Source organism: Vidua macroura, chromosome 1 (genome assembly GCF_024509145.1).
Source record: "Vidua macroura isolate BioBank_ID:100142 chromosome 1, ASM2450914v1, whole genome shotgun sequence".
Classification (NCBI taxonomy): Eukaryota; Metazoa; Chordata; class Aves; order Passeriformes; family Viduidae; genus Vidua; species Vidua macroura.
Window position 1 is genome coordinate 63185373 of NC_071571.1, and position 13364 is coordinate 63198736.

General features: G+C 47.5%; 1 protein-coding gene across 1 annotated transcript in view; it reads right to left on the reverse strand.

The window, feature by feature from the left end:
• The window catches only part of E2F3 (E2F transcription factor 3), a 41874-nt gene extending 33490 nt beyond the window's left edge, over nucleotides 1-8384 (reverse strand). The window contains exon 1 of the mRNA XM_053995023.1: nucleotides 8056-8384. Within this exon, the coding sequence (XP_053850998.1) occupies nucleotides 8056-8379 (324 nt within the window). The 5' untranslated portion in view covers nucleotides 8380-8384. The remainder of the gene's footprint in view (nucleotides 1-8055) is intronic.
• Between the last annotated feature and the right edge of the window lie 4980 nt (nucleotides 8385-13364).

The window sequence follows — 13364 nt, forward strand, 5'->3', positions numbered from 1 at the left end:
TACAGTGCATATTCAGTGACTTGCAAAAAAAAAAAAAGTATCTGTTACTGCACTCTAATTTTAGTAGGATTTTATAACTAATGGGTAGAACCAAAATTAAGACAAAGTTATATTCAGAGAGAACTAGTAGAGTGGATCAATGAGCTTGACATGACATATAAGAATTTGACTCTTGCAGTGCATGGTGTGCACCATTGAGTCCTAAACCAGAGACCTTTAATGTCACCTTAATTAACAAGGAAGGAAGTTTGCCAATGAGTTCCTTCACCCGCCCCCCTCTTCTAGCACTAAGTTATGCAATATGCAACAACCTTTGAACCAACAGCTGTACAACAAGCAAAAAAACCCAAACCAGAATAGCATGGTTAAGACGAGAATGTCTTTCAAGAAGTTCATTAATGAAAATTACTTTTAGAATCTATGCATACATAACCAACAGACATACCACAACTCAGGGCAGGAATGCCGGAGCTGAAGCAGCAAAAGCTAAGCAAACATCTCTTGTTGTCCAGATGCCCAATATAACTTATTTTTACCAAAAATAGTTCTTTACATGTTTTCTAAAAGTTTTCACAGATTTTTGCAAAACAACTAGTGGCCCACAAGGTCTACATGACAGGACCATAAAATTCGACTGTAAAAATAAAGAAATGAAAGCCAAAATAATTAAAGCAGCCTCTGCTTTTAACAGTGATTTGTCCATATGAAACTCCAGATACCAAGGACTCAACATCTGCAATACTGCAAGTGCACATCACAGGAAACACCCAGATCTTCTGAAAAAACAGGTTCTAGACCCTCGAAATGAGGCACCTGAATATGCCATCAGCCTTAGGTAGTGGACACCTCTGGGCCTAAATGCAGCCACATACAAGTTTGAAGAATCTTGAAAGTAGTTCAAGGTGATCAAATTAAGTCTCCTACTCAAAGAAAGCAATGAATGGAATATTGGTATTACTTTTAGAGCCAGGAATAAAGAAAAGCCATATTTGCCCACATAACTTGGCACACTTACAGAAGAGATGCCAGCTGATTCTGAGAAGGTGATCTTTAATGCTCCACTTTGCCTTCCTAGCTTAGTCCTAGGCCAAAGAGCTGGGACACAAAACACCCGAGAGTTTCAGGGCATGCTTGTGCAGCAGTGACAGAGTTAGCATGTTAGTTTTCACACTGTCACAGGTCAGGTCAACAACTGTCCACATTCGTAAGTGGGACAGGAGACTCATGACACATGCCATTAACCTTAGGCGAGCTCAGTTTGCAAACAGCTACCAGCACATTTGCTATGCATTCATGTATGTATAAAAGGGATGCTAAAACTCATGAAGTAGTACTCTCTTACCACACAACAAAGGCCATTTTCATTAAGCTCTGGCTTAATCAACACCTAGTCAAGCTCCTGCCTTCTCCTTTTACAGGGCTTGCAGACGCAAATATTTACCACAGGCCATGTTGAGCTGACAAGGCATTAAGAAATCCATGAATGCCACTAGATCCAGCAAACAGCAGCAGCATCCAAGCAGACACCCATGCCAGGCATAGCACTTCCAAGTGTGGTTTTGGACCAACTTACTTGAGGAAAACAGAAGTTAAATAGTTCCTTTTTAAAGATGTGATAAATTGGGCAATTTTGCCAAGCCTGCATTCAAACAGAACTGAAATTGAAACAGAATCCAAATACCTCACCAGCAGCACCTCCAGCACTGCAGCAGTGCCATCACAGAGGCACAGGCAGCCTCCCTCCCACTGCACACCACTTCCCCCAGGGAACATGATAGGGGTTTCTTCTCCCCAGAATTACTGTTTTGTGAACAATCCTGGTCTTGAAAAATAATGTAAGAAGTGATTAACTCTGTCTGCCAAAACAAAAGCCTAAAGTCCAACTTAGTCATTTGTAAGGATGAGAGTTACCTCCATATATACACACTCAGGGCTGCCAGCTGTAAATGAGATTATTTGCAGAGACTATAAAACCTGGAGATTTAGTTACTCTAAGAGCTTTCCATCTGCTGAAGCCCCACACTGGGCTGGGCTGGATCTTTGTAACCACCACTAGTGTAAGAAACTCACTGAAACTGAAATCAGAGTCAGAAACTGAGTCTCCAAGTCATCCTTAGCAGGCAGTTCTTCCACAAACCAGGACTAAAGCCTGAGCCACTTTCCCACTCCTGCAATCCAGCACCAGGACCAGCCCTGCCACTAGAGCCACGGCCTTCAACCAAGCAGGCACCTTCAGAAGAGATGCCTGAGAGATACCATACTTGAAGCAACCAAGAAAAGCTCCTGTCTTCATTTCACACGTACCAATCTCATTCTTGGTGCTCTGAATAGGAGGGATGGGCTGAATTTCCCTCCCACAACCACACCAGGCCTACTGGCCTGCACAGGACTGGGCTCCAAGGAGGAATGGTGCTACTTCACTTTCCTTTTTGCATCTTATAAAGAGCCATTCCCACAGCAGCCATGCCTACTCATCCCCTCTGTCCCACACCTCCCACTCCCCTCCCCAGGGCCAGGTTAAAACCTCATGAAACAAGCTGGGTGTGAAAGGGTCTCTCTGCAAAGTGAGTTTACCATGTGTTCCAAACATCTTTCAAAGCTGCCAGTCCACAGAAGTTTCACAAGTAAAAACTCACAATTACAGACACACTTGTTTTCACACCCATGTGGTTCCTTTACAAAAGGACACCTTTCACTTTACATTAATGGCTTTCTTTTCAGGAGAAATTAATTGTCTGACACTCTTCAGAATGGACAAGACATCTGAGGATATAAGATAACTTATCATAAACTGTGCAGAGAAACATACCAGAAAATCATTTTTCCCTTCCACAATATCTAGGATCACCCAAGAACACTATAGACAGAAAGTTCAAACAGAAAAAAAAAAACCAAAAAGCAAGGCAAGAAACAAAGAAAATTGTTTGTTTTTCATACAAAATAGTTAAATCATGGCTAGAACTTGTTGCTACCTAAGGTCAGAAATACAGCTAGATTCAAACAGGGATCACAAAAATCATTAGCCACTGGTAGCTGTAAAAGGCATTGTAATACCTGACCAAGAAAGTGCCCTCTTGACACATGAAGGGCTTTCCTGTGCAAGCCTCCTTCCCTGTGTTCTTTCCTGAAACACTTGCCACAGTCATAGTCAGAGAATTAGTGGGGGAACACTTCATCTTGCAAAATATAAAGCTGTTCCTAAATTCAAAGATTATTCTCTTTGTAAATGCTTGCACGTACTCACAGATAAGCACATAGTAAAAATTAACAGAACAGCACCAACACACCTGGAATAAAATGAGTGGAAACAAAATGCCTGTATTTCCTCAACCAGGTGGACCATCCTTTACAGAAGAATAAACAGGACATAAAGTGACCCCTACCCAGATTTTGGTAAGTAGACTGGTGGTGCAAGGAAAATACACTCACAGAAAGAATAATAAGACCAACATGATAAAATGGAGGCTTGATGGGACAATTCAAAACCTCTGAACCACTGCATGGGCAAGCTTCTGTCTCCTTCCTTCTTCTCACTCATCCCATCTTGGGCCCAAGATTCCTGCCAGACCTAGTGCTCAGATCCAGCTTTCTACCTTGTTGAAGCAGAAAAAAACAAAAACAACACCCACAAAAAACAACCTGTCAGCACAGCCAGATTCTCCCCAGGCACAGTAGTAGGGGAAGAACCCTGTCTGGCCATAGGCAGAGCAAAGGAGATGATATAGAGGAGACAGTGAGGGAAAAGCAAGCCTACTCTTTCCAGCAACAGTAAAGCCTTTGAGCAGCTCAGCTGTTCATGGAACCCTGCCAAAAGCCCTTATCATCATGGGGCTACCATACTCAGGAGCTCTGGTGCAGATGGAGCCATACCAGCACAGCTGGACTCTGCATGAGGATAGTGAAGCCATCAGCAAGCTACAGCCTATGGGCTGGAAAACCTGTAGGGTTTTATTAGGATGCCCACTTTTCACAAGATGTTTGTCAGCATGGTTGGGGCAATAATGATTTATACTTCTCTGAACTCACCTCAGACACCTGCACCCAAAGGACCGTGTGGTACCCCCTGGGGCTCAGAAACAGTGTATTGCTGGAGGAGAGGGATTTGAACCAAAGAAAATCCCTTAAATGCTAGTCAAAAAGTAAAGGTCCAAGCCTCATACTAACATTCATTTCTACTAACACAAAATATCAGGCAAAGTAAACAGGTCTGAATATGAAAACACATGTGTCTTCACATACGAATCTTTTCATTGCTGCAAAATAAAGAAAAGCTACTAAGTTAACTGTCCGCTTATGTTCTTCTCCCATACCTTAAATCCTTGTTCATTATTTATGTCCTATTTGGCTTGCTCCTTTACATAACACCTAGGAGAAAGACTGTGTGTTACCACATTTTTCTCCCTTTCCAGCTGCATCTTGCTGAGAAGGGAGGAAGGAAGAGGTACTTTCTAAACCACCAGAAAAATGAGAGCGGTACTAAGTATTCAGCTTGGAAATGTAAATCCTCCTGCCCCCTTCTGAAGTATGCCGAACTAGCCTCTCCACAGCTCATGTCATCTAAAGGCCACAGGAGTTCTCTAAAGATATTGTTGTTAAGAGGATTTAGCCCCTTTTAAAAAGGACTTAACATGTGGGTGGTGTCTCCATTTAAGCATTTTCTCATGGCTAAGAAAATGGCCCTCTTCTTAAAGGCTTATCTTTATAACCCAAAGACAGTAAGAAATTCTCTGCTATTTGAATTAGAAACATTTTGAGCAGCTTGCTTTTCTAGCAACCCCATTTCTGAGCACAGGGTAGTGCTAATGGTAGTGACTTTCTCACACCAAGTGAGAAGGCAACACCAGTGAGAATGCTTTTGGGGAACTTCATTGAACACTAATTTCTCCTGCATTCTCATGAGGATCCAAGTCAATTCACAAACTCACTGACACTAAAACAGCATGGTGTCACAACTCCTGTGCTATATCCCTGGCCACCACTTTCTCTTGATGGTCCCTGGCACTTCCCAAACCTGCCATTAGCTGGCTCAACCTGCTTGCCCAGCAGAAAACCTTTATTTATTTAGGTCAGAGTTAGTTTTCCATCCTGGGAAGCCTGAGATTCCAGAATGGAAAAAGCACCAGCCCCCAGCAGGGTGCAGGAGAGCATGGGAGGATGCAAGACCACTGGCCCCTTGCCACAGCACTGTCTCCAGAGGCTCAGGCTCTCCCAAGGAGTGCAAGCTTAAGGTTGTTTTGCAAGGGTTAAATTCTTCATTACTGCTGGTGTTTAAGCAATAGCAGGGGTTCAGATCCACCTGGTAATACTTTCTATGAACTACCCAGGAATCCTGCAAAAGGTCCTCAAGTTGAAAGGGCAGGCAGGCTGGGTCACAGCCTCCCAGAGCCAGGGCTCTCCAGGGTACAAGGGCCCAGTTAGCAACCCTCAGCCAAAAGAACTGCCACAGAGCAAGGAACTGGCTTTGGACAGTATGGAGAAGCTTGCTTGGGACATGGAAGAGTGTGTCTCCTCAGTGTGGGGCTGGAGAGGCCTGTTGTTATGGACTAGGCCACTTTTCAAGGCTTTTCCAGCAGTGTTACACATGCACAACCACAGGTAAAATAACTACCAAATTTCCAAGGGGAAAACAGCTTACTTGGGCCAAAGAATCTTTTTCATTTGCTCACGTAGCTGAACACCTCCCTGCACAGCCTAAACTATACTGCTGTACTGACTCTTTTTCAGTCATACCATAGTTTATATTTGGAAGTGATGGGTGGGTTGCCAGTGCAGTTACATCTGCAAGGCAAGAGCATTTTCATAATCCTAACCAGTGCAGGTGTGCTGGCCAAATTTTTAGACTTACCTCTAGTCTTTTGCATAGCAAGGCCTTGTTTCCAGATGGGGGTCTCAGACTCCATCCACTACTTGCAACTCAATAATCAAGAGCTAAATTTATATTGGTGCTACTTGCCTGACCTCACTGCCTCAGCTACCCAGCCTTTTCTCATTCCTTTCACCAGTCCCTAATATTAGTTTGTCAAAAATACTCTGCTATGAACCAAGGGCAGAACATCCTCACCTCCTAGTCCCAGAAAATCCTCCATGACTTTCAAGGAAAGCTACCTGGAAGCTGCAGACTAGAAAGGGCAGGATAGTGTCCCTGCCAAGCAGTTTGGGGTGCAGAAAGTCAATGCAGAGCACTAGGGCGCTTCAGCCTGACTTCCCAAAACATGGGTCTGTGGCAAACCAGCACAGCTCCAAGAAGGGCACTTGCATGAGCACAGCTGTCAGGGCAGAGCAGGATGCACAGCCCCTTTCCTGGTGTGTGCCATGAATGGCTTATCACCCTGGGTGGGTGCCAGCCAGTGGCTGTAAATACTGCTGGCCTGACCACTCTCTTCCTCCTCCATCCCACATCTCTCCCCAAAGTTAATACAGGGGCTGAGGGCATACAAGAAACTCATAACTTGTGTGGGGACTTCTTTGCAGGCAGAGGCCAACATCACTTTCCCCACTTCCAAACCTTTAAGGTGGAAATAAGCCTTCCCAGGTTTTTAAGGCCAGGAATTCCTACCATTAGAGAGGTGAGCAGCATACAAAAAGGCATTAAAATAATACATTAAGATCTTACAGGAGCCATTAATGAGAAATTTTAGGAGTTCCTATGACATCAACATCCCTCCCACAAAGCCAAAAAAGCCTGAATAATTTTTCTCCCAGAATCATCGTGTAACACATGCTCCTCTTTGCATTCACTTACCACCACCTTCTAGGAATCAACCTTCACGTAGGACAGCCAAATATTTACAAAGTGGCCTGAAGTAGCCTGCTTGACACTGAGTGCCACTAGGATATGCTGAAGACCAAGAGCACCAAAATAAAATAAATTCTCTTTTACAGCAAAGATGCTTATTTTAAAAGTAAAAAAAAAAAAAAAGTAATTTTTAAAAAAGCTTTGGATGGGATTTAATGAGCCTTGAAACTTCCACCACTAGATCAGCAACCAACACCTGCAAAAACCCACACAAGAGGCAGCTCATGCCATCCTCCCCGGCCTCCCAGCTGCCCCCAAAGCTCTTCCAGAAGTATTTCAGAATAACAGCACTATCCCATACCTGGACCATCACTAGATGACTAGATGCAAGGAAAAAGGGGCCGGGGGGAAGGGGTGTTAAACCCCCTTTTGCCCTGGCAGGGGCGCACCGGGGCATGAGGTGGGAAGGATTCAGCAATCCCACGCCGCCGGGCGGGGGTCGTGGAGCCCGGGGGGGGCAGGTGAGCCCCTCCCGACGTCCACGACCCCGCGCGGCGGGGATGCCCCGCGCCTTCCCCCACTCTCCAACTCGGCGGAGCCCACGAGGGCCAAGCGCGCACCCGAAATCGGCGAGGACAAAGAAAACCCCACGAGTGGGGGAGGCGGATTTTTTTTTTTTTTTTTGAGGGGGGGCGTAAATTTTAAGGAGGGGGCATAAATTCTAAAGCGGGGGGAGAGGAGGGTTGGTGCTCGCCGCCGCCCCACGAGTCACTGACCTGCTGCAGGGGCATTTCGGAGAGCGGCGGGGGCCGGGGGCAGCCGGCCGGCGGTCGGGCTGTCCCAGGCCAGAGGGAGGAGGAGGAGGAGGAGGAAGCGGCGTCCCCCTCCCCGCCCGCCCCGGCTCCCAGTCACAGCCGCGGCCTCCGCGCACGTGTGCCAGACGTCACCGGCGGCTCCGGGGGTGAAGCGGAGACACCGGCGGGGCATGGCCCGGCCCGGCCCGGCCCCCCGCCCCGGGGCCCTTCCCCGCCGCCGGCTGCTCGCTCTTTGCACCCATGCGGCGGGACGTGGCGGGGGATTATTATTTCCCCCCCACCTTTTTTTTTTTTTTTTCCTTTTTTTTTCCCCTCTCCTTTTCAATAAGACCCGGCAGCGGGGGTTGGGAAGGAGGCAGGAAAGTTTATTGCAACAAAGCGCTGCCTCCGCCTTTCCTGCCCTCCCCCCCGCACCCCGCCCGCCCCCCGGGTCCGGCTGGCGGCGGGATCCCCCCCCGTCCCCTTCACCCTCCCCGCGGGGACGGGGGGAAAACACAAAATTACCGGGGGGCGGCCTCCGCCTCCGCCGAGAGCGGGCTGCAGCAGCGCCGTCCTGCCGGCGGGTCCGTGGGGGGTGCAGTACAGCGAGCTGCCAGCGGGCTGGCCCCCATCCGCCGCCGGGGCAAAGGCACCGGGAGCCTGGGAAGCGGCGGCGGAGGAGGAGGAGATAACACAGGGCGCCCCCGCCACGGCGCCGGTGCTGCGGATCTGGATGAAGGTGCCGGCGGCAAAGCGGGCCGGGAAGCCGGCGGGGGCTGCTCTGGAGTCCGTGGACGGCGCGGGTGGCGGCGCTGCTGCCGGGGCCGAAGGCTGGAGTCCCCTTCTCATCCTTCCCTCCGGGTCTGTCCCCGCAGCCGCGTCTCCTCCTCCCCCCCGTCCCTCCTCCCCCCCGGCCTTCCCAGCTCCTTTCCTCCTCGATGCCGAGGCCCCGCGCAAAATACTGGGGGCTGCGGATGCCGGGGGGGCCCCGGCTGCAGGATGCGGGGCGCCGGGGGGGGATGGAGGCGGCGGGGCGGGCAGATGCGGCGGATGGAGCGGGGCCGCTCCCGCTGTGTGGGGCCGGCTGGAAAATGGCTCCAGGAAGCGGCGGCTGCTGACAATGAATGAAGGGAAAGGAGACGGGTTACGCGCCAAGGGCCTCCCGCGAAACTCGGATTTCCCGCCCTCTTTTCAAACCAAATTTGCATGTCCCCGCCCCCGGGGCGCGCCCCGCCCGCCTCACTGCCTCATTGGCCTCCGCCGACCTCCGCGCCGTCCAACGGAGGGGCCGCCTCCCCGCCCCTCCGCCTTCCCATTGGTCCGGGCGCAGCCGTGATTTGCATTCGGCGCGGCGATTGGCTGCGGGGGCGAGGCTGGGGGATTCCCCCTGCGCGCAGCCGGGATGCCGGTTCGCCGGCTCGCTGACAGTGACAGCTGCTCCCGCACGGAGCGCCCGGCCCGCCCCGGGCACCGCCCCGACGCCGATGCCGACGCCGACAGCGCCGGGCTCCCCTCGGCGCGGGGGGCATGCGGCGAGCCCCGCTCCGCAGCCCTCCGAAGGCTGGAGGGCTTTGGAGCCCGCTCGCCCGCCCGCCCGGTGGGCACGATCCCTGCCGCTGCCCCTGCTCCGGAGCTGCCGGGAGGTGCCGGTTCCCGCGCGGCAGCTCTGCGGCTCGGAAGGGGTCATCTGAGTTCTCGCCCCGGTTTGCTCGGAGAGGCACCGGCCTGCGTCAGCGGGGAAGTTCCTAGGGAGCCTTTTAAAAGCATCCCGGCGGGATGTCACCTCCGGTAGTTGGGGAACGGCTTTTCCACTTTCTTCATGCGCCTGCATCCACAAATTTTCAAATCAGCTCACCCGAGGCACTTACCTTTTTTTTTTCCCCCAAAAAGTAAGCGATTAACAAAATACCCCTTCTACAGTATTACCTCCAAGAGGTGAAACAGTGGAAGTATGCCCACTAGCTCTTCCCAGTTTCCTGTAGCGTCTTCACTTACTAAATGGCCCCTTAGAATAATAGAATTGTTAAGGATGGAAAAGACCTCCAAGATAATTCACTCCAACATTCGGCCAAACACTGCCCTACCCCCTGAGTTTAAGCTGCGTTGCCAACATGCCCCCTTAATTTATTAAATGCCCCATCCTGCCCAGCACTCACCAGCCATGCCCCATTTTCTCATGTTTTATTTACAGACTCACCTTTCCCTCAACCAGTGCTCCCAGCAGACAGTGTGTTCAGGCTGCCACTGCTGAGTCAGGCAGATAAGGATCCTTTTCCTCGGGAACCTTCCTTGTTTCCATCTCTACCAGGTACATGACCAAGTAAGTTGCTCTATCAAATCCTCAGCCCTGCCTAAAGGTTCTCCTGATCTGACCCCAGGTCAATCAGAGTAGATGGCTAAGGTGCAATACTGTTGCATATTAAATAAGAGCATCTTCAATTCTGAGCATGTTTTCCATCAAGGGAATTAATTCTGCTCTGTTTAGCACTGAAAAAGCCTTGATTAACCTACTGGATGCAATTTTTGGGTACTGCACCTTAGGGAAGATAGAGAGAGAATCCATAGAGAATCCATAGAGAGAATCCATAGAAAAATGGGCAAGAAAACCTGGTCAGAAAAATGTGTCCTTCTTTGTAGAAGAAACATTTGTACATTGGCTTTTGTTTTGCCACAGGGAAAAATAGGGGAAGAGGGCATGATAGTGGTGACCTGACACACAAAAGGTCAAGAAGATTGCTCTTTCTCTGTAGAGAGGGTAACATACTTTTTAGGAAATACTAAATTTAATTAAGACAATTGGGGATCAATGAATTTTATGGTAAGGAAATCCTCCTGTAGCTTACCCAGGGGTACTGGAGTCTTTTTAATAGATGAAAAAGACTTCTTTTAGCAAGTCTGCGTTTGTGTTCAGCATCCAAGACCTAAAAGCCTTTCAAAGTCTTCATTATAGTCCTTCCAGCCCAGGCAGGAGCAGGGGCTGCCTGGAAAATTTCATGTTCTTCTGCAGAACTTTAGCAGCCTTTAAAATTTCACCCAAATGATCAGTTCTGCTACTGTGGACTGCTCTTAAGGAGTCAGCCAGCAATGTGCAACTCTGTGTCTGTGCACAAGGTTAAGCAGGTAAAATCTGTGCTCACCATGCCCTGGCCATAGCATGTGTAGCAGCACCTTGCTGGCTGGGTGAGGCTCCTCAAGGATTTGCAGAGTTCATATCCAGTCTTCTTCTGGACTGTCTTTTATGGTTTCCCTCTGGCATGGTCCCTGCCATCTTCAGCTAACTACACCGGGAGTCACTGCCTCACACAGAATTGGGACACATCCAAGGGCCAAAGCAGGGAATAGGCTGAGAAACAACTACAGCAGGCAAAGGGTGAGGGGAAAGTCCAAATAGAAAGAAAAGTGCAGGCAAGCAGTCAAATGTGCTTATAGTTCAAACTAAAGATTTAATTTTTTGATATGTATGGAAATGGTAGCACTACACTGGTTTCAAGGATCCTGCAAGATGGAGAGAAGAAATGTGGGCCATGATACTACAGCATCAGGAAAGAAAGCAATAAATAAAAAACCACAGCAGAATGAGGATGGCAAAATTAGAGAGTCCTTAGAGCAGACATTTAAAGAGAAAGAACAGCAAAAGCAAGAGTATAAAAAGAGCCATGTAGATGTAGTAGACTAGCCAGGATCCCAGAAGCAGAAACAAAGCACAGTTAAACTGAGGGAGTAAAACAGACAGTGCATGGGCTAATGCATGGCACACTTCAGAATTCACTTTCATGTGTTGGTTCTTTCATTATCTAATTTTCTAGGAGCTCATTACTCTGTCAAAGGCATAAGTCAAGTAGTTGAAATAAAGTAAAGCTAAACTATTAACACTTAAATCCTATCTTGCTTCTTTGTGTGTTGTTTTTCTTTTTGAAGGAAAGGGTCTGCCTTAATGCATAAGAAAGGTTAGAAGTTTTCAAGAAGCAAGGACAACACTGTTACTCTCAGAAGGACACTTTAACTGAACTGCAATAAACCAAGAAAAACAACATCTATTTTTATGTATGAATAGAAAATAAATCCTTACCGCATATTTATGTCTGTAACCAGATGTTAAAAGCTAGTCCCAGAGTTGTACAACAGCCAAATGGGATGGCCAGGAGACAGGGCCTATATCATCTGAATGGGAGGGTCATATGTTCCTGTCTTCTGGAAGTGAAGTTGCACTGTGACTGTGGGGTGGCTGGTGGAAGATTGTTAAATAAAAGCATGGGGTTCATCTGAACAGCAACTTTGCTGTCCATAAACTGAAATCTGCAGAAAATACTGCGGGAGAAGAGATGTGTTGTTCTTTTCTTGAACACTTATCTTGTGTCAGATATTTCAGTTTGCAGTGGGACCTGTTAAATGTGCAATTCACTTGCTGGAGCTAGTGGAAGGAACCTAAAGAAAGTGGAAATGAAAACATACATAAGAATTGTACAGAGAGCTACAAAAAGGAAGCTAATTGCAGGCCCAAGGACTTCTGTTGGTCTATAAAAAACAAATTACTGCCTAAAGGGATGTCATCATCCAGGTGTCTATTGCAGAGAAAGTACCCTGCAGAATTCAAAAGCTTATGAGGTACTATAATTAAGGCTGGTGTGCAGCTGTGATTTATCTTTCCTTGTGAGTATGGTTCTATGGTGCTATCCTTGTGAATATAGTCTTTATCTGTGTGATGATAAGCAATTCACAGTCATTTAGGGAAAAGGCTGCATTTGTCCTGAAAATTATGTGTAATGAGAATTGCTTTCTTTGGGATTCTGACTTATTGCAGGTAGTGGAAGCAATAACAAAATCTTTGCCTAGATGTTAAAATGGTTAAATCTGACTTGAAAACTTGGATTCCAATAAGCCTTCTCCCATGAAGAAGATTCTGGACAATGTTACAATGGAGACTGCAAAACATTCCTAAGTCAAAACTCTCTCTAAGAAAGGTTGTAATAGGAATAGATAGTAAATCAATATATAGCCTTGCATATAGAATAATTATGAGGGCAGTAAATACTCAACAGCTACTTACTCCATGAGACTTGCCCATCCTTCATTCTGAATGAAGAACTGTGCAGGAAAAATGTCCACATAATAAAAGACCATATCATTATGCATACATGTGAGGGGCAGAACTGACATGGTACAAAGCGCCCCACTTTGCTAATTATTAACCTTTAAGTAATTAATTTCCTATATTTTGGAGCTTGATTTCACAAGCATGCAAGGAAGAGTTGAGAAGGGAAGGATGAGATTGTGCTCAATACCACACATCTGAAAGGCATGACAGCAAAGGGACATCTGGAGGGAATACTGAGACTGATGGGATGTATGTTTCCTACTGTCACTGAAACGGTGACATCCCATAATCCAGGTCATTAAAGAAGATGTTAAACACTGTCAACCCCAGCATTACCTGTACCAGACACCACTAATGACTGGTCTCCAACTGGACATTGTGCTCTTGATGAGAACCCTCTGGGCCTCACAGTTCAGTCAGTTTTCATTCCACTTCACTGCCCACTTAACATAGCCAATGTTTCATCCATTTTTTCATGAGGGTGATACTGGAAACTCTGTCAAAAGCCTTAATGATGCCAAGATAAATATCATCCTGTGCTTCATCCTCATCCACTGAACTGGTGTTACTGCAGAAAGCTATCATGTTGGTCAAGCCTGTCCTTGTCTTCATAAATCCAAACTGACTACTCCAAATCATCTTTCTGTATTTGGAAATGGTTTCTGGGATAATTTGTTCCATTACCTTCTTTTTAGGGTCTGAGGCAAGGCTGACAGACCTGTACTTCCCCAATCCTTCT